General features: G+C 42.6%; 1 protein-coding gene across 1 annotated transcript in view; it reads right to left on the reverse strand.

Moving 5' to 3' along the window:
- Positions 1–10952: 10952 nt before the first annotated feature.
- lcor (ligand dependent nuclear receptor corepressor) overlaps positions 10953–22212 on the reverse strand; it is a 157139-nt gene continuing 145879 nt past the window's right edge. The window contains exon 9 of the mRNA XM_041784163.1: positions 10953–12087. Within this exon, the coding sequence (XP_041640097.1) occupies positions 10953–12087 (1135 nt within the window). The remainder of the gene's footprint in view (positions 12088–22212) is intronic.

Here is a 22212-nt window from a genome sequence, read left to right on the forward strand (position 1 = left end):
CCGTTGTGTTGATTGCAGCCGATCAGCATCGTTCCAGAGGCGTGTCTGGCCTTTAAGACCTGTACTCAGCTCTGCTTTCAAAGCCAAGCAGCTGAGCTTGTCACATCTCCACAAATGTCTTGACATTTACAACACTTGGCATCGCACTCCATAAGAGAGGAGGTGCACATTTTAATAGATCTGTTAGCGTTTCTGTGACAAACGTCTGAGGGGGAAAAACACATACAGAACGACAGCATGGCGAGGCTTCAACATACAAGAACAGTAACACGTTAAAGGAAAAATCCAGCCAAAACATGTCAGGCTGTTTGTCAGACATGGATTCAGCATTTAAGATGACTGGAGAGCAAATCAGTGAAGATGTTCTTTGTATTTCTGCATCTTTCTTCTTTAAGTTTATGGCATTGTAGGTGGCAAATGCAATGTTTGATGCCACTGCAACCACAATGCATACAGCAACAGCGCTTCACCGTGAGAGAATGTTGGATTTTGCTGTGCAAACCACGCTAAATAACCGTTTTATAGTCTACAGATTTTACTATAATATTGGCTAACCAGCATGGCTGGCAAACGAAGGCAGTCTCCTGGAGTGCCAAGGTAAAGTCATTATGAGTGAATCACTTTCAGTGTTGATTTGGATGTAAATAAGGGCATAAAAGTGATTAAAGCAGTTTACAAACTGATTTTTAATGTCTCTAGGAAGGATCTCCGGCACAAGCAGCATGGTCCAACCCCCCCAAAAGCCCCGAAACGTCTTCAAATCAAGCTAACAGTTCGGTAGATCCCTGTAGATCAGTGATACTCAGCATGTGGCTCTTTGATGCCCAAATTTGAAACATTATTCCCCAGAAAACCTTTAAAAGGCAAATTTTACATTGCAAGTAACATTAATCAGTTTGTTTCCGACACTTACACAGTAGGCTTTAATTGTCAACCTCTATTTTTGTCTGTATATTTCCATTGCCCTTATTTGCATTTTTTTTTGCTACTATTATTCCAATTTTACTGCTTTTGGCCCATTTTTGCCACTTCTTTTGGCACTTATAGATACTTTTATCCTGCTTTATGCAATTAAATGCCTCTTTTTTGCCAATTTTCCCACCTTTTTGCTGATTTTACTCATTTTTTGCCACATTTTTGCCACCTGTAAATCACTTTTTGCCACTTCTCACCCATTTTTGTCACTTTCTGCCCTTTTGTGCCACTATTCTCACAGTGCTACTTCTTTTTTTCACTTTTCACCAATTTTTCACACTTTTATCCTGCTTTTTGCTATTTTCGCCACTTCTCAACCTTTTAAGCTGCCTTTTGCAATTAAATGCCACTTTCTGCCCATTTTTACTACTCCTTTTTCTGATTTTTGCCCATTTTAGTTACTTTTCACTCATTTTTGCCACGCTTTTGCTACTTTTGGACCAACTTTAACTCGTGTTTTGATCACTTCCCACCCATTTTTGCCACTTTTCTCCCAGTGATTGCTGCATTTTGACCATTTTTGCCACCTTTAACTTATTTTATTTTAATTGCAACTCTTTACCACTTAGATTGTGGCTCTTGCAAATGTATTTTTCAACAGTTTGACGCTGTAGACATGTTGAAATCATGAATTAGGAGGTTATGTGATAAAATTCAGCAGAATGGATATTGCACTGATATACTGAATGCTCTGACTGGCCTTGAGACATGCTAAAATATAATGATGCACTCATATTTTTGCATTTATTTTTCAGAGTCTGGCTTTTTCAGCAGGAAAGAGAGGATGCCACATTTCCTGCAGAATTAAAGGAGGTAGATGAAAAAATGTAAAACTTAGAAAAGATCACAATAACTGCAGGAATGCAAAGAACATCAGAGAATGAGTGGAGGGAGGATTTTTCCTTTAACCAGATGATTGTTAAGCAGATGTTTTAAGAAAGAGGAAGACAAACAGTCTTTGTGAAAGCAAGAAACAAAACAAAGTGGTTTTCACAGAGGCATTGCCTGCAGTGTCCCAGTGTGCCAGATCAAAATCAGCCAGCGGGGCTGATGTTCTGCAGGCTGTGGACAAAACACACCCACCTGCTTCTAAAAGAGAAGCTGCAGACTCCCAGCTTCATAATTATACATATAACTCGCCCACACAAAGTGTGGCTACCTGATGAGGAGAGAGAGAGCAGGCGTTTGTTGCTGTAGGTGCGTCATGTCTCTATATGCGTGTGTGTGCGTTCTGCTCTTCCACGGCTGTATGTGCTAGAGAGAATACAGCTTTGTATTCACATGAACTTGGCTTCTGGCTTTTAAAGAATTTCTCTTTTTTTATACGAAACAAAGAGAAGAAAAGAAGAACAAGAGTACGAACAACGACAACAAGAAACGACAATTATTCAAAAACTGCTTGTCGGTTACGTTTAAAAATCTGCAAACGAGCTGTACTAAAAATCCTGATTCTTCCTTGTGTGTGTGTGTGTGTGTGTGTGTGGGTGTGTGTGTGCGTGTAGTGTGTATTTGTAGTGTACAATCAGCTGCTTTGAAGTGGTCGGACCTGAGGTATAAATGACAACCAGATATGCAGCGTGACACAAAAGGAACAGAAGAAGCCTCTGCGCAGAGAGGAGCATGGCGATCATCGTATACATGGTTGGGTCTTTCTTCCTGCTAGCGTCACGCACCACCATGACAGGAAATGGCACATCATGTGGCGCCTACTAAGTGAGGTTACAGTAGTTGCTGTTCGACATTTTTTCTGCTTTTTACAAAGTTTTTTTTTTTTGACAGTCTTTCACTCAAGAAGAAAATATTAAAATAAAACACCAACCTAAAAAGCAAAAAGAGAAATAGATTGGTTTACCTGAAGATGCAAAAACAGTAAAATAAATACAGATATATTCATAAGTATATAGCTTTTCCATTTCCATCATATAAAGGTACATTTTCCTGTTTTTTTGGAATGCAGTGTAAAAGATTTTGGATAGGATATTTTTCTTTTACAAGACAGCAGATGAAGGAAGGTTAACTTGTCCACCTGTCCCGCAATCTCCCCTCTGGGCTTCTGACTCCTCCAGGGGCGTCTGCACACCTAAAGTCCGTTGGCTCTGGTCCCAGTCATGGACTCATGTGTGACCGTGTGGCTGATTTACCTCAAATGGGTAATAATGCAAGGGCATGACCTCTAGATGAGCCTTTGGTGGCTGTGCAAACAAATTCACAGATTAAAGTAGAACTGAACGTTGCTGCATGGAGAGAACAGTTGGTGGCCCGTTAGCCCATCAGGTGTTGTAAAAAGCATGCAACGCCTTCAGCGGGTGGGTTGGAGCCAGTTTGGTCTATGTTCTTAAATCAAGCAACCTGCACCAGAGTTCAAATACTGGCCCAAGACCCACCTTTTAAAGCGGTCTTGGCAAGCGTGCCCTCAGAGTTAGGTTGTTTGCAGTCACGTGATCTCGATGACGTGCAAAAGTCAGATGGGAGGCAGGAAGTGAAAAAGAGCCGTTAACCGAGAGTAGGAATGGGGGAAAGTTTTTACATTAGAGCTCTAGGGGAACCTGATCCCCCCAAAAAGTGACTTTTTTCCCCACAGGTAAACCGATTCACCTGGCGCACAGGTGACCGAAGTCACAGATAACATGCTTTTAACCCTCTATGGTGCGCAATATGATGCCAGGTGGAAAGAAATATTTGTGGTGTTTTTTTTCTCATAAAATAGACAAAATAAAGATAATCTAAGAAAAAAATTAAATTAGTTTTTTTGAAGGGTCCTTTTTGGGGCACGTTGCCTCAAGGAAACACTGCACCACTATGGAATGGAATGAACAAGAAAAAACATGATTTAAAATTTGAACAAAAAGTTTCTTAAAGCATATTGGAATTGCAAAGTAGCTGCAACAGGTTGCAATCCATGTTATTTGCACTTTAATGATGAAAATAATTATTTTTGATATCTATCTTACTGTATTCTGGTAAAATTCATTGCTGTACGTTTACCCTCACTGTCCTCATCCTCATTCTCACTGTCCTTGTTTTTATTTCAGTAATCACAGATTTATACTGAAATGCGCAAAACTAAAATGTAACGGTGTCATTGTTAATCCATCACAGTACAGTGTTTGCAGTATTCCATAATGGTGCAGTGTTGCCTCAAGGTAACATATATATTTTAACAATTTTCCATTATTTATTCATCAAAAAAGCAACATTTAACCACTAGAAATTAAACTTTACCCACCGGTAGTTATGTACACATTTTGTTCCAGCCTCAGAATTATCTGGAAAATATATTTTCTTGCAGTTCTTTTTCAGCACAATGGCTGAGCTGTTTAGTGTGAGAATATCTGCACAAAAAGTGTTCAAGATGGCATCCAGAGAGTCATACAACAAGTCAGAACACTTCTATGGGTTACTTAAGGTCCTGTCATTTTTAAAAAGAATTCGATCGTACTTGGGAACATATGATGTGAGTGCACAAGGCCAAAAAATGGTATGTTGCCTACAGGCAACACTGCACCATGGAGGGTTAATGGGAACGCTGATTTTCTTTTACACTTTATGGGATAAGTGACCAAACAAGCTGACTCTCTTATGTGAAAGACAGGAGCTGGCTCCCGTTTAAGAGCCAGTTTCCTTTTGTTGATTTTTCCATGATTTAATGCACATTTGAAAAGCCAAACTGGTACCTGATGAAGAAAAGTTTGGGACCTAAAAGACCAGTCTGAGCTGAGCTAAATGATCCAGGTCTCTTAACAAGGATGCAGTGAGGCTGAAAGGATCAGGATTTACCGTGTCCACATGTACTGAACCAAACCAGTGACCGTATGCCAGCGCTGGCTGACTCCACCAGTCTGGACTGTAAGCTGAAGCTTTCAGTTCATTTCTGCCGCCATTTTCTCTGCAAGCTTTTGGAGCCTTTAGCCTCAGTGAGTCACAGCTGTTGGGACTCAGAACGTTTTTTCCCCAATTTGAATGGTTGGCACAAAAATAACCAAAACTTTGTCATTTTGGTAGTGCAGGGATCTCTTCTTGCCCCCCATCTGAAAATCTAAGCTACAACACAACATCATCTGCAAACAACCTACAGCTGGGGCCCGGACAGCCCAGAGGACAGGTTTACATTGGCCCCTTTCCTACTGCTGAAGAAGGTCATTTTGGCTTTAAAAGTTGCTGTAGTTTCATTTTTTGTGGTCTGACTCTGCCAGTTAAAAACTGCAGGTAAATTTGCCCCTCCATATGGTTAAAAAGGTTTAGAAACAGGCTGAATCTTGTTTTGTTGTTGCATTGATAAGAATGGTATAAATCCAGAATAGACCATGCTCCCGCTGACTTCTGTGCGCCCGTCGTGCACCCCTGATGAGTGACCTCAGGTCTCTCTTAGGATTTGATTGACAGCCTTCACATCAGCACACATGAGCCCACACTAACTTGGCAGGCGGACTGGAGTTTGTTTGAACAGAACCAAACAGGTTAGGTGTGAAAACGTCCCAAGTGTGAGAAATAAACAAGGCAGAAAAAAAAAAAAAAAGAAAAACAACAGAAACCCCCCCTGTCGGGTTTCAACCTGGAGTTTTGTTACACCTAAAAACACACAATAAAGCAGAGAAAAGAAAGAAGCAAAACCTCAGCAGAGAACAAATAAAAGCTTGTTCTTTCTCAGACCAGGGTGGGACCATCCTGACTGATCGCCTCCAGGGTGAAACCAGACGAGTGAATCCCAAAATGTTTTGACTTTTAGAGAAAGAAACGAGAGGTTGGTAGCCCTCCCACACCAACCTCTTTCAGTGCTAAGAACAGGAATAGCTGTAGAATCCCTGCGGCTCTTTCTTTTTCTCAATCTGTTGCTCATATATACTTCTAGAAGGTTTTGTTGTTGCGCAAAAATACCTGAAAAGAGGTAGGGTTGCAAATATTGGTCAGTCAGACACTTGAAGCGTCTCCCTCCGCCCTTCACAAGAGGGAGGCGAAACAAAGAAAAGAAAAATGAACAGATAATAAAAGATACTATTTTTCCCAGAGTATCAGCTATCTCTTCGCCAGGCTCCCAGGTAAGGTCTACATAAAAGTACGAGGCACGGAAAGAAGTCATTATTCTGAGATTGAGGTATAGCACTCGGCCTTGGCTGACCAAGCTGACATATAGTTTTATATACGTTTATATATTAATCACATCTAGTACAGGTAGTTAAGTCTGCGCCATTTTCCGACTGACAAATATTGCTGCCCATCCCGTTGGCTCGATCCTGAGACATTTACAGTACTGAAGGCTACTGTCGCACGCCCGCGTCAGAAAATTTCCAATGCAAGCAGCGTAAAGTCAAAACCAAAAGAAAAAGAAAAAAATCAACAGTCCGTCGTGAAGGAGCTGACAGCGCCGCCTCTCTGCGGATCACCGTCCTGGGTTTGTAAGGTTGAGATATTCGTTTCAGTTCACTACATTCATGATGTGAGGATCTGGTCATATAGATATATATGTTCTCTAAGGTAGAATCTGATGAGGTTTCTTTGAAAACAGCAGTGAGACTCAGTTGCAAGAAGGAGGACTTTTTCGGACAGGGGGAGCCGTTAACCACATGACTTTAAACAATAAAAACAAATTTAAATAAATAGAGCTTAAATGGCATGCACCTCAGTAGAGAAGATCAGGCTGAAAATGGGACTCTTTAGTAGTCTTCAATTCTTTTTTTGTTTTTTGAAAGGAATGGCAAATTTAAAGAAAAAGCTAAATGAACAATAAGGTGTCAAATCCACATGATTGCTGAGCGTGATTTAGTTCCCAGTGAAGTCTCTCCTAACGCTCAATTTGTAAAGGAATGGCAGTTTTAAAGAAAACCCAAATGTACAATAAGGTGTCCAATAGACAGAAGTAGAGATGCACGATATTATCGGCCAGATATCAACATTTTTGCCGATATTTACATTCGATATTTTGGCCATGAATATCAGCACATATCGTCTGTAAAATTTGTCCATATATCCTGATAAATGAGTTGAGATCTTTTTCTTTATTCAGTCTCTTTCTATAAACTTTAAAGTGTGTTTTAAGAAAAAAAGTTTTTCATCCTCAAACCTAAAATTGCGTTCAAAGGACTGAATTTTGAGTTGTGTAAAGCATATTTAAATATCGGTATCAGCTAAAAAGAATCTGTAAATACCGGCAAAAATCCAATATCCTGCATTCCTAGACAGGATCCGTCTGCGCCGTGATCCATCTGTGCCGTCGTTTTCCTTCAACTGAAAATGTGCAGCCTAGCCTCCGATACTGTTTAAGTCAGTGGTTCTCAACTTTGGGGTCAGGACCCCTGTTGGAGACACTGAGAGGGGGTCTCCAGATGCCCCAAAAAACTAAGAATATTTTTCAAATTACACTGTTGCCACTTTACACCACTTTTAACACATTTTTACCATCTAAAACCCTTTTTTTGTCAGTTTTAAACCCTTTCCACCACTGTTTTATTTTGGGGGTCGTGGGCTGAAAAAGTTGAGAACCCCTGGCTTAAGTGTCGTGGAGCACAGCCCAGAAGCTCTGGTTTGCTGTCCATTTGCTTCTTTTTTTTGGGGGGGGGGGCTTTTTATGACGTGGGGAAGAAGCCACAAGCTGGACTTGAAGTAAAGCCACCTGGGGCATTAATCTAACCTCATATTTGCCTTCCTTTTTGACAGAATGCTGATTCAGTGATGGGACACCATCTGCAGGCTATGCATGGTGTTTTATTTTGAAATTGACCAGATTCCCCGTGTCTGACTTCCTGTTTGAGTCAATCTGCTCTGCTCCTGTAAAAACAGGCGTCGACACTAAGAGCAGATTGAATCGATGGACTGCAACGCGCGGCTTGGCCAAGCTTTCATAGGAAAGGGTGGGAATAGCTGCAGAGGGCGTGGCACAGATGGGACGCCGGCGTAGGGATCCTGTGGAAATTGCAGGTAAGAGTGAAGATTTTCCTGGGAAAGAGCCTGTAAATGAGTATAAATTTAGAAAGACAACGTTTGGCCCCGTGGATTCACCCCTCTGAGGGGAGTTTCATCTAAGTGCTGTTGGAGTTCATGCAAACTTGCGCATTAAGTGCCAATTGCTCTATGAAAACACACAAATCTAAACTTTTTGTTTCACGGATCCATGCTTTACATGCATTACATGAAACAGGCAGAGCGCCATGACTTTGTTCAGTTATTAGAGGGGGGGTTTGAGGGTCTGCTTGTCAACAAACTTCATCCACAGCTGGCTAACTAAGCAGCTCTCATGCCTCTTTATCAAAGCATGTTGGCAAGAAGTGCTTTTTGATCAACACTGCGATCCTGTTTTCACTATCAGATCAGTGCATTGTCCTTCGCTGGGTCCAACTCGAGGTGCACGACAACCTTTTAGACACTTGAAATGCTCCGCATTGTCAAAGTGTTGGACGCATTTCATGCATGATGACCCCCAGAGAAGCCTTTTTTTAATTGGACATGCATACGGCCAATCAAGCCTAGGAAGCTACAAAGCCTTCAGTGGTTTATCAAATACCAAAGATGCAAGAAATACGATTGTATGCCACAGGTAGTTTTGTTCTAAGTCATCATTTCAGTTTGAGCATCTTCAGCTCAGGATTGCTCTTCAAATAAAATATTCAAATTTCCAAAATCAGCCCAAAAAAAGTGGTGCATGCCATTTGAGGAGAATAATCAAAGAAAGGAAAATAACAAATCAAATAAATAAAATGTACAATACATTTCAAAAGGAGTGAATAATTCTCATTTCATCTGAGCAGAGGTACAATTCTCATCGTAAAAATCTCACAGACTGGGTGAGCACCAGGCAGTGTCAGGAGCGAAGAGCAACATTTACCACAGAGCAATCAAAGAAACAACAGAACAGGACAAGCATTTAGTCTTTCTGAGTCCTCTGAGGGATTCTCTTTCCTCCGATTGATCGCTTTTCTATCCCCGATGCTTCGGTGGCGATGGGAGGAAAAACGACAAGACGACACTACACAAAACTTAACTTGTTCAAGCTGTCGACCTTTTTTTTTTTTGTCTTTTTTAGATTTATCATGGAGGTAATCGAGAGGAAAAAAAGAGTTGTTTGGGTCCAAGCTGCAGCTTTCTGAAAGTCTTCACACACTAAAGCTTTTTTCTTCCATCCCTCTGTCCTCCTCGCCGTGCCCTCCTCGCCGTGCCCTCCCCCAGAGAAAAGCTACACTACATGCATAACCTCAAACAGCTTCCTTTCTCTTGTTTTTTCTCTTAGTTTTTGAAAGTGCTATTTTCGAAGTTTAGCGCCACAAGTTCAATCTCCAAACCCAACGTTTTCTGCTCTTTTTCATGATTCTGTCTGCTATGGCGCCGCCATATTTGCTCACATGGCCCCTCTTGCAGACGGAGCTTAAGCGAGGGTCATGTCTCGACCTCCTGCCCGCCTACGATAGGTCCAACAGAAAATGACCGTGTTTGAAACCCACATCATCTGTCTCAGTTACCCTGAGTTAAAAATGAGGAGAGAAGTCATCCAGAATCACAGATTGGCTTTAACATCATCAGTCACAATAATTTATAATATATTAAATCTGCCTTTCCCTCGCCTTTATCAACTACCCCTTCCCGCTGCATATTGCCCACCCACCGTCCCAAAATGAACGCCCCTTTATAAATGCACATTGTTGTAATAAACTGCCTTTAAAACTGTAAAGTTTGAGGGAATATTTTCTTTTAAAAGCCACCAGCTAAGCCGCTTCTGCTTAGTTTGATTAGAAAAGGAAAAAAACACCAGAAATATGTGGCTGTTAGCTAAGACTAGCTAAGACGTGTAGCTAAGGCTAGCTAAAGCTTTGTATAGTAGCTTGATGATCAGCTGGATAGCAGCAGAGTTTCACAATCTGATCCTAGAAAGCCTCCATCCAATAAAGAACTCCATGAGGGGGGTGGAGCCGGAGGCGGCTCCAGCCTTCCAGGATCAGCAGTGAGCGACTGATGGAGGTCCATGAGGTAGCATTTCGCCGTACAGCTGATCCAGAATCAGACTACCCCTCTGATTTCCACCGTGGGGAAAAAGAGGTTTTTGGAGCGTTTAGGGCTCTGAGTGTGGATCAGCGTATGCAGGCGATGTGCGTCCTCTGACCCGTTGCGAGGGTGCGACTGGGCTTCAGAGACAGACCATAATAAGTGCATGATGCAAGGGCAACAATGCCGAGGTAACCTGGTCTGTAAGCGCCAGACCCAGAGTGTAGTGCAAAAGAAAGCAAAACAAATCAAATAAAAAGATAGAGGAGAAGTTGTTGATTCTAGAAGTCAGTAGTGTCCACGAAACTCACAAACATGCATCCCTGAATGACTTTTGTGTCTTTCTCATTCAAAAAGGACGGCTCAATGTTGTTTCGTCCGCACAGAGATAAGCAGAGTATTTAAGGAGGGAAAAAGGGTCGCAGTTAAAGCATCATGGCTACCTGGCAATAAGAGAATGGGCTTTGATTCAGAACCCTGGTGACAATATCAATGGTATGATTCAAGAGTAATAGACAATTCACTTACCAATTTTCAGCTAGTACTCCACAGGAGAAGGGGAGCAGTAAAGGGACAAATTTGTCAGTTTTTTTTCAAGGAATTAATTTGAAACCTTCCCCTCATGTTTCCCCTAATTGGAATGGTCCAACTGCATTTACAAGCAGCACTGGTTCAGTGTGTGGAGTTCAGAAAAGAGGGGGGTTGGTTTTTTGGGCGGGGGATTATCAGCATGCTAATGGAAATTTCATCATTTGTCATTTACTAATGTCTTTAGCTGCATTTGTTGAGCCCCTGGACTCAAAGGCCAAACAAATGCTTTTACAGCGTAGCTAAAGCGACGCCCGTTAAAACCATCCGATTAGTTATCTCCAGTTTGTTTAAGAATCCTCCTTATATTATCCCTGCGTTTGTGCTCACCCAGATACTGCAAAGGAAATTGGCACAAATAAAGCCCCATCCGTTTTCAAATTACTTTAGTCCTTAGACTGAGGTTTACATGTGTAAGTCGTTTAGTCGATTGGTTTGAAATTGTCTTCAATCTCTTCTTTTACATGGTCCTTGAGCTCAGCAGCAGCCAGAGGCTGGCCGTCGTCTCGTGGGGTTGCGGTGGGCGTGTTCTCCGACTCGGCCGGATAATCCTGGGCTCCTGCCTCCATCTTCATCATCAGCTTGAGCTTCTTCTTTGGGGGGTTCTTCAGGGTTCCCATGCGCTCCTTGACCTTGTACTCCAGGGTGCTGTGCGGGATCCCGTACATGTTCTGGGCCTTGGACACGCTCATCTTCCCGCTCATCACCACCGCTATGGCCTCCTCCAGGATCTCGCTGTTGTACTGGCGATAGCGGCCCCGTTTCTTCCTCGGTTGCTTTGAGTTCGGGTCGCCTTCCACGTCGGAGGTGGAGTACGCCGGCCCAGAACCGGAGTGGTCCAAATCAGAGCTCCAGTAGTCAGCCGCCCCGTCCAGCAGGCTTCCAAGGCTTCCTCCACGGCGGTTTTGCTTGGGCAGGATGGCTCTCAGCTTCCGGCTAAGAGTATTCTCCCCATGGCAGCCACCTCCGACCCCCATGGAGCCGTAGCCGTACAGCTCAGAGGCAGGGGAGTCCCAGGACAGATCCATACCCCGGACCTGGGGGATCTTGAGGTCAACAGGAGGTGAGTGGCCCTGGTCTCTCTTCCCCTCGATGTGGTGGGCCTTGGAGACCTGATTGTGATGATGATGATGGAGGGAACTCTTGTAAGAGAAGGCTCCGTGGTGGTGATTCTCCAGGAATGTAGGCAGGTCTTTGAGGTCACTGAGTGCGCCGCTTAGAGCTCCACTGGCCTGCTTCAGTTTCAACAGGCTTTCCAGGTGGGCCTTGCTCCCCCAGAAAGAGGAAGAACCCTTCTGGCCAAGCAAGGAGTGGGACTGGCCGTGATTGAGCAAGCCGGCTGACTCTAGGTTAGCCAATGAGAGAGCAGCAGGCTGGCTCAGCAGGCGGTGCTTCTGGCTGAGCAGCTCTTCCTTGATACGAAGGGAGCGGGCCAACGGAGGCTTGAAGGAGTTGGAGTGGACGAAGTTCTCCCTCAGTCCATCATGCAAGCTTCTCTGCAGCAGGCCATCGTCCTCATCCACCTCAGCTAGATTGTGCTCCACTTTGGAGGAACGTCTGGTAGGAGAGAAAGAAAACAGGATTTAGAACCAGCGTCTGGGGTCTCACAAGGAGTCCTTGAACCAGAACGTAGGTCAAGCCACGTTTTGTTCTTCAAGGCAGTACTTTCTAGAACAGAGAACACAACTCCACTGAGGTTATCTTCTAAAGCAAAAGTGTCCTGTACGTAAGAGAGCCAAAATGCCCCATCTCAGTGCCCTAGTGTTTTTACTGTGCAATGCTGCATGAATTTGTTAAATGCAAAGTGACACTGCAATTTCCCAAGACAGTCCAGCTGCAGACCACCACTGTCAGATACCTGCCTCTGCAGACCACCACTGTCAGATACCTGCCTCTGCAGACCCCCACTGTCAGATACCTGCCTCTGCAGACCACCACTGTCAGACCCCCACTGTCAGATACCTGCCTCTACAGACCACCACTGTCAGATACCTGCCTCTGCAGACCACCACCGTCAGGATGGAGAAACACATACAAAAACTCTCAGAATAACACCTGATTACTCTTCCAGTTGGGTTAGGGTTTGGGCAGAGTGGGTTAAGAACGGCCTAAATGACAGTAAAATCGATCATATTTGTACAGATTTCAAGCCTTTAACACCAAAGGTTAACCTTTCCTGGAAAAGCTGATTTCAAAATTTTAGTTTAGCGCAAAAACGGTGTGGCTACAGGAAAAGTTTGTCTACCATGAAAACACACTAACAGTGTAATGGGGAATTGTGTCTTACCCTTGTGAGCTTGTATTTAGCCGACCTAAACCTTCGCCTTATCTCGAGAGCAATGTTACAATGTCATTTAGCAGACGCTTTTCTCCAAAGCGACGTACATTTGAGAGCAAGAACAACACAAGCAATGATCTAGACAAGAAGAAACAACATCAGTAAGTGCCATCAAGTGCTTCAGGTCCAATTGGACGCAAGTGCTGCCGTGTAGAGAGCAGGGTCCAAAACTAACTTTGTTACTTACCAGCCAGCCTGGCTGGTATCTCAGGCAGTTATTTTACCAGCCAACCAAATAAAAATTGCTTTTAAGTGTTGTAATTTGCTATCAGTATTATTTATCATGTCATTTGGGTCTTGTATGCGATTCTCAATCAATATTTTTATAGTATGCACAAATACTAGTAATAATGTATGCTAAAAGAGACAGAAAGTGAGTAAAAAGAGCCTTATTATGTTTAGAACCACAAATGAACTTCTGTCAGTTCTTGTTTTTATAACATCACAGTTCCAACCCTCCTTTATCTGGGTCGGCAAAATGACTCAAGAGAAACTCTGGCAGAGTTACTTTCAATTTTATTTTATTTATTATTCAATTTTTCTTAGAAGTTTAGTTTTCTTACATTTGGTTTAGTTTTAAACCTTATGGTCCACTTAACAGCCTACAACAAATCATTTTTTTATTATTATTTTTTTGTATACAGTCGTCATTAACAATCTAAATGGACCAAAAAGAGACAACAGGAAAAACTGTCAAGGCGCCTTCACAGCGCGGATAATCTGTAGTCTGGACATGGAGGCGTGAGCATCTCCTGGTCTGACTGCAGCTGAGGGGGACTGCTGCGCGAGGAGTGGGATGTCTGTCCGTGCTTTGGGGCGGGGAGGGGCCCACGGCAGCGCCCGCTGCTCACTGAGAGGCGCTACAACGATACGTGCTTTCATGTCAGAGTCTTCAAAAGTCTCCAGTAACACCAGACAAAGTCGCTGGATTTGTCACTAGTCGCTTTATTGAATAAGAGTCGCTAGAGGGTTCTGAAAACTCGCTAAATATAGCGACAAAGTCGCTAAGTCAGCAACACTGCAAGGAGGTACGGCTACAGGAACAACCAGCCATCCACCTCGGCGCTGTCAGTGACGTCATGACTGACGCACGTACGTGACCAAAGATCATCTCGGCCTAAAATACACATTACTCTGCCAAAACCAGCCGATGCCAGCATCGTTCTCCAGTAAAAGCAAAATGTGTTTTTCGCTGGTTACAAAAAAAAAAAAAAAACCCTCACCAGAGTGGCGAATGGTCTTAAAAATGTAGCAGCCAGAGACAAAATCTACCCATAATTGTCGAGTGTTAGTTTTGGACCCTGCTCAAGAGTAATGAAAACAAAGTCTGACCAGGTGTTCCCCCCTTGGGGAAGTTTCGGGGGCAATCAAGCGAGGTAAACAAAAGGATCTTTGATCTGAGGGTTTCTGGCCCAGGAGGGTTAAGATGGAGAACAGGTTTTTAATGACATACTTTAAAATCTGTGTGTAACCTGAACTGTAGGCATGAAACGAGTGTTGTAAACTGGAATATGAAAGAGCACCGGGCCAAAGGTTGGGGGCACATCCTGCCGTGGCTACTCTGTGGTCCTGGTTGGTTTGTCAAAATAAATCCAGGGAGTTTCTCCTGCTGATGGTTGTTGGCGTCTTCATTTTCCTGTCTTTTTAAGCTAACGAAGTAAAAACTACTGTTCAAGAAACTACTTCTGAAAAGGCAAATATGTCGTACTGACATCACTCCCATTCTGTGTCTCACAATGGTGGTCTGTAAGAAGGGGCGCCTGAGAGCAGCTGTCTGCAGCCAGACCCCATTCCACTTTCAGGGAGGGACTAGCATGAAAAAAGTAGACAGGTAGACATAATCCATCCATCCATCCTCGCTTATCCAGGTCCGGGTCGCAGGTTGACCAAGTCAACCCAGACATCTTTTTCTCCAGCGACTCTTTCACCTCCTGCTGAGGGATCCAAAGGCGTTCCCAGATCAGACAGGATATATAATCCCTCCAGTGCATTCTGGGTCTTCCCTGAGGTCCACTCCCAGCCGGCGTGCCTGAAAAACCTCCAGATGGAGGCATCAAGCAAAGCTTCCAGCTGACGCGCTTGTTCCTGGTCAGAGAATGACCAGACCAATCGGCGTCATTTGAGGAGAAAGAGGCGGTAGGAACAGGCGAGTTTTTGCCTGGTGACTGCAAGCCAGCGATGGCGGTAGTTTATAAAGTGTAGCGTGGATGCAGCTACATCAGCTGTCTGATCAGAACTGGACATTTCTTTATCAAAGAAGAGCAAAGAACCAGACTGAAATCTCCTGACTGGCTTCAGTGAGAGCTTAATTTACCGACTGACTCCACTGATGGTGAAGGGTTGTGGACTGACATTACAGTGGCTGCCCATCCCTCCTATGTGATGTCAACTACAGCGATTGTTTTGTTGTTTTGGTTGTCCTTCAGTGAATGTGGCTCGTTTCAAGCTCTTTTAAGAGCTTCTGCCCTCCCCAAACAGCACCCATTTAAACCAGGTCCATGGAATAAGCTTGAACTGAGCTGAAATCACATTATAGCACTGTCTCGTCTGCAGGCCCTTCTCATTTCAATGCTTAAAATTTCTGAAAACCATCTGCTGTGTAAACATATGCTCCAATGCAAAGAGCCTCCACTCACACAAACGCAGCAACTGTTCCTACTAAGTAACTATAGCAACAGCAGAAAAGCTCTTTAAAAACTGCTCCCTTAGGCTCATAATAAGAGGAAATAGCTTGTCAAGTAAGCGGCTGGCATGGGGGAGAAGAAACTTGAAGGAGACGGCGTATCTCTCTGCAGTGAAAGGCGTGTATGTTCTGGTAGGGCCACTGACTGTGCGATGTGGGGAGTCCTCAGCAGGGGCTTAAAGACAGATTACCACAGTGGGCGGTCTAGGGCTCGTTGAAAACAATACAGGGTTAATGAGAGGCTTTGGAGTCTACACTAATAGAGCGTTCTGTTACAGTAAGCATACAGTCATCAGGGAGGCTGCTCCAGACAGTAACGGCGGATCTGAGGAGTCGGTACCAGCAGACATTTGTGACAATACCAAGGAAGAGGATGGATTCTACTCTGAGACATAATGTTGGTCAGATTCACTATGTAGTGTATTATCTGTGAACCAAACATGAATAAAAACAGTGGAAGCTATGAATAGAAAAGGAAGGAGCAAGTGGGATCCCTGGCACGAGGGGAAAATGTGTTATTGTGCTGTTTGATGTCAGAACAGGAACTGAAATTGGGGGAGGATCTACTCGCTCTGCCTCCTCCTGTACTTAATATTTCATGACCTGATCATCAGAGACTCTCTATAAGGCCGGGCGCCTCTGGGGCCTTTGGACCCTAAGGCGTAGACACAGCCCTACCCTGAGGGGCTGAAGGTGCTCTGTTGAATTTTTCTTTTGGCCATGAAGTAGGAAAGATCTTAGGGGGAAGGTATACTGGCTTTTTTCTCTTGCATTTAGAGCACTCTTGTAAATATATTCCACTGTACACAACACATGGTACAGAGAGGACCACTAGAGGGCGCCAGAGAGAGCTCAGGCAGATGTGTGGGATGTAAACTACAAACATGATAAACAGAGCTGTTACTAACATGTAAAACCTGAGATCAGAACTCACTTAATGGAACATCAGTATGATTAGTAACATCAGATCAGCTCAGACTGATGCTCAGAAAATACCGTCTGACTGTAATTTCTACAGCATTTTAACCTGACACTCCAGATAAACTGGTTAATATATCTACCGCATTGGTATATTTTAGAGATGTACGATATTATCGTTCTGGTATCGGTATCAGAAGATATCAAAATTTTGGTTGATACTTACATCCGGTGTTTTTCCTGTGCATTTCAGCACGCATCAACTGTAAATTTTGTCCATTTATACGGATAAGTTAGTGGAGTTTTAGTCTGAACCAGCAGACCTGTGTCAGTTAAGGTCTTTTTATTTATTTATACTCATTTTTATACATTTTAAAGTGTTATTTAAGGACTAAAGTTTGTTTCTTTGATCATCCTCAAACTTTAAAGTGTGTTCAAAGGACTGAAATATCTTGTCTGAAAAGCATATTTAAATATCGGTATCAATATCGGCTAAAATTAATCTGTAAATATCAGCGTATCAGATATTGGCAAAATCCCAGTATTGTGCATCCCTAATATATTTCACCTTCACCTGCCATGGAAAGTTTTAGCAAAAGGCAGGACCTCAATACGACCTTGGAATGTGATTGGAAAAACTGAGAGTAAAGCGTTAGATCCGACTAGCCACGGAGTAAAGCGCTGCCATAAAATTCAGATCAGCTGATCTCCTGCAAGCCCTCATCAGCTGACGACCAGCTGATTTGCCACTCTGCATTCACGCTGTCATATTTAACCAACTCTAGCCTGGCCAAGCTTGACTGCTCCATCTTTAAACCACATTTCCCTCCTCCACCCCAGCTACCCCTTTATCCTGCTTCTGACTGAATCAGTGTCATTCTGTTCTGGTTGATGCCTGCTCTGCTCTGCTCTGCTCTGCTCTGGGTTTTTGCTGCTCCTCTCCCTCAGGCTGTCCTTGCAGGCATGAGCGTGTGCTGTTCCTGTTTGCTGCTTCCATGTAGGCTTGTGGATGAGCAGAGGGATCCCAGAGCAGCCACACCACTAAATATAAGTAACGGCAGTTGGTGCAAATGAACAACTACTAGCTGATCGTCACACCCAATGACAGCCGCGATAGGCTCCAGCCCTCTGTGACTCCCAGCGGGGTAGGCAGCGTAGAAAATAGATGACTGTCACACTCACTGCATCCACTGGGAATGACTTCCCGTGTTTTTCTAAATTGCCAGAGAGAAAAGACATCAGAATGTCGCTTTTTTGAATGTTGTTTTGTAAGATATTTGGAAGGATCATTAATCACTGAATAATGGAAACAACAGAAAAACATCCTTGATTCTCTTTAGTCTGCAGCAGAACCCACAAACCTGCCAGAGCCCGCTGAGACTGACCTAAAGCAGGGGATTTCAAAGTGTGTGAGAGTGAGGCCCCCCTAAGAAGAACTGATCCATTTGGTGGACCCCCACCCACAAAAATGATTCAAATTGAAAAAAAATTCAACAACAACATTTCAAACATTTCTGTCTAATCTTTAAACATTTTAACATTAATATATTTTGGTTTGCAAATGTCCTTAAACATCTGCCTTTCCCTCTAATTCAGTTATAATGCCGTTAAATACCCCTTTTTCATATTTTTTGGCCATTTTACAACTTCTTTTTGCCTCCTTTTCCCCATTTTTTTCCACTTATATCCCATTTTGCCCATTTAAGCTACCTTTCATCATTAAATATCCTTTTATTCCCAAATTTTTTGCTCATTTTTCCAACAACTTGTTGCCACTTTTTCCCAATTTTTGCCACTTTTATCCTATTTTTTGCCTTTTTTTGTTTAGTTTTTGCCACTTTTATCCATTTAAGCTGCCCATTGCCATTTTATACCACTTGTTTCCTTTTTCACTTTTTTTGTCACTTTTTCCCCAATTTTTGCCACTTTTATCCAAATTTTTTCCTTTTTTTTTTTTTTTTACCTTTTTTGCCACTTTTTGCCCATTTAAACTTCCCTTTGCCATTACATACCACTTGTTTCCTCTTTTTTTGCCCATTTTTGCCACTCTTGACTGCTTTTTGCCCATTTCAGTCACTTTCCACACACTTTTTTTGTCACTTCTCACCCATTTCTGCTACTTTCTGACCATTTTTCCACATTTTCTCCCCTTTTTCGCCCATTTTCACCCATTTTTGCTGCTTTTTGACCATTTTGCCATCTTTATCCTGTTTTTATTGCTACTTCCAGCTGTTTTTGCCTCTTTTTTTTATATTGTTGCTCTTGCAGAGGTATTTTCAATCATTTGGCTCTTTGGTTGAGTAACGCTGCTCTATAGCATAGTCCCCATAGTAACTACAGGTTTATCCATTTTGCTCCGTGCACAGCAGAGGTTAGCAAAGCAAATCACCTTTTTTCTAGTTTATGGTTCTGTGCCTCCCCTGAAGCTCTGCGGCGCCCCCCAGGGGAGGCCCGCCTCACACTCTGAAAACCACTGACCTAAAGTAGACAAGGATAAAGAAGTACATTAAACTAGATTTAACAGACTTTCCTGAAGGCGTAACTGAAAAAAGGATAGACTTTTTTGGGTCAGAGTGACCTTGACCTTTGCAGGCGTAAATCTGATCAGTTCATCCTGACATTTGTGTCTATAATTCCCTCCAGGCATTCCTAAATGATCTGGTCGGTGACCTTTCACTGCTCAACTTCCTGCAGAATGTTGTAAATGTAAAAATGCTGCAGTCTACTCTGCGGTAGCATCAGCAGTGCAGAACTGTCATGATTGTTAGTTTGCATCTAAACGTGATGAGGACCCTCTCCTGTGTTTGAAATCAGAACTGTTAAGCGGAAGCATTTGGAGGTGTTTTCACGGCTCCTTCTGAGAAACGCTGCCCACGTGGAGGCTGCAGGTTTTCATCCTCCACAGACGCAGCCTCACCACAATCCTGCGTTTGGGGCCGCTCGCTGTATCGAACCTTTGCTAATCCATCTTTGACCCTCAGATCAAAAGTCTCTCTGAAAAAGGCAACCGCGATAGTGTGGATTGTGTTTCCCCTCTTGATGAGCGAGTGTGATAGGTACTGATTCAAACATGACTTCAAGGCAGAGTACATGTTCATCAATAAAGCTGCAGATCATCAATAAAAGCACCGACACAGAGGAGTGAAGAAGAACAGTTAAAGCCTGGGACACTCAGAGCCGTTGAACTTTCACGCAGGGGTTGGGGGGGTTGGATGTAGGAGGGGTCAGAATTAAAAATACCTGAGCATGTGCAGCATCGCCACAGGATGGGTCTCAGCTCTAGTATTGATCAGGTGAGGGAAGCTGATAAGTCTGATATGAGAGGTGGGAGGCGTTGGTAGGACTTTCTATTATGGAGGGATCGAAGAGTGCGCCCCCAAAATGTAGGGAGACGGAGCGAGGCCACGGCTTTACTTCACCGCTCCCACAAAGTCGATTCTCTGAGAGTCGATGCTTCAACACCGGCAGGCTCCTCTGCTCACGGATGATCGGCATTTAACTGGAGCGATAACGAACTCACAACTGAATATAAAACGGAATAATTCCTTCCTTTACCCACGAGTCCATTCCTTCAGGTTTAGAGCATTAAATGTGTAAATCTGTGCTTAAATTTCTCCTGATTTCGCTCAGTCAAGGGTTGGTGATATGGATAAATTAGGATTTTCTCTTTTTAAGGCAGGACCTTATAAAACCATGATTTTATCATGACTTAATTTTAAATAGAGCTGGGGCGACATATTGATGTCATTGATGGCATAAACACGTCGACTAACATCCCGTGCTTTGAGTCGTTGCAAGTAGAAAGATGGCGGCGCCCCATCAGAGAGTTCGCTCTGCCAAAGACGAGCTTGCTGAGTGGAGAATCCTCACTGACTTCTTTCTAAAGTTTGGAAACACTTGAAACGCAACCCTGACAACATGGCGCTCTGTAAGCTTGACAGAGATGAAGCGTAGCACCACGGTAGCACTGCCGCTACGCTCAAACACCTCAAGAGAATGCACCCAGGGGCGAGCTCACAGGACCGCAGCGGGAGCAAAACGGCACATTAAGTAGGTTTTTACTTGTCATCGCTGACTGACATGATGTTTTTAAAGATTTCTAACCAAAATCAATGTGTTGTTTTCCTGGTGATTATTGAATTTATCCATGCCACACCAACCTAACACCACGGTGTCCTCTCATTGTTGTCTTACATTTGCTCTTTACTCTGTCAGACGTGTTTAAGAAATGAAGTCTCTAAATGTTATTTTAGTCTTTGAGAGTCATTACAATCAGTAAATCCTTCATTTACACTGATGTTTAAATATAACCTAAGTCAGTTATTCAGCCCTGCTTAAAGAGCTAAATAGTTGAAACATACCTTAAGATACAAAATCTAAGAGGTGAAAAGTGCCAAAAATGGGTAAAAGTGGCCATAAAAATAAGTTACAGGTGGCAAAAATGGTCAAATATTTGCAAAAACGTGGAGAAAAATAAGTGAAAAGTGACTAAAATGGGCAATTAGCAGCAATGTAGGCAAAAAATGGGCAAAATGGAAAAGGTGACTTTTAAGGGCAAAAGTCTTTTAAATGGGCAAAAAGTGGCAAAAACAAAAAAAAAGCAAAAAGCTTTTTTATGGTGGCAAAAATGGAATAAAAACAACAGAAATGGAATAAAAGCAGCAAAAAAAAAAAAAAAAGACAAATAAGGGCAATGGAAATATACAGACAAAAAATAAAGGTTGATAAATGATTGTGACGGTTAAATCCTAGTGTATAAGCTCAGAAACAAACTAATGTGATTTGCAATTGATAATTTCTGAGGTCAAAGTTTTCCTTTTTAATGTTTTGTGGGGGAATAATATTTCAAAATAAGACATAAAAGAGCCACATGTGGGTGTCATTGACTCAAGTGATTAAAAAAACCCAGTGTTTAAAAAAATATAAATATCAAGTCATTCTTTAAGGTAAAACCTGATATCTGATTAGAAAATATTTTATTTATCTTGAAGGAAATCTAAGGAAAGGTTTTATATTATATGTAAGTTACATAAAGGCTACATATATCACTTATTGTATCTGTTTATTTTGTTTATGTCCGTATTTTTGGGATAAAGAAATGATGCTTATTTAGAAATCGTGACTGTTAAATTTATTTCTATTTGCAGGATGTGTAAAAGGCACCTTGGAGGATTTTTCTTTTCGTGGGAGCCCAAATCCCTCCAAGCCTCAGATATCTGCCGGGCCGTCCACACATTCAGAGTTTTGCATGAATGTTGTGCATTTTTTTGTTAAGGAAAAGAATTTCAAATATAAATATAAGGGACAAGCTTTTGGGAGTTATTTGGAAAGTTTGTAGCCACATTAATTACATTTAAAAAAAGCCAGCCTATTAACCCAAAAATAATCATTCGATTAGTCGAGTAATCGAGGAAATAATCAACAGATGAATCAATAGTAAAATAATCAATAGGAACAGCCCTAAGTTTAAATTACTGACCTGAAAAAAACATAATGAGACTGTATTTAAATCACAGCGCTGTCTAACTGACAGTTCTATCTGGAGGTAACTATTTCATTAAGGTTTAGCACGTCTGCAGTCTGGGAGAAGGAGCAGATTTCATCCACATCAAACTAGGGCTGAACCATCTGGAAAAATAATCTAATTGCAATTTTTTTCCCCCAGTATTGCAGTTGCGATAATTATTTCTTAAGTTCTTTACACACTGCCTGGCCAAAAAAAAAGTGGCCACCTGGATTGAAC

This window comes from Cheilinus undulatus, linkage group 4 (assembly GCF_018320785.1).
Source record: "Cheilinus undulatus linkage group 4, ASM1832078v1, whole genome shotgun sequence".
Lineage (NCBI taxonomy): Eukaryota > Metazoa > Chordata > Actinopteri > Labriformes > Labridae > Cheilinus > Cheilinus undulatus.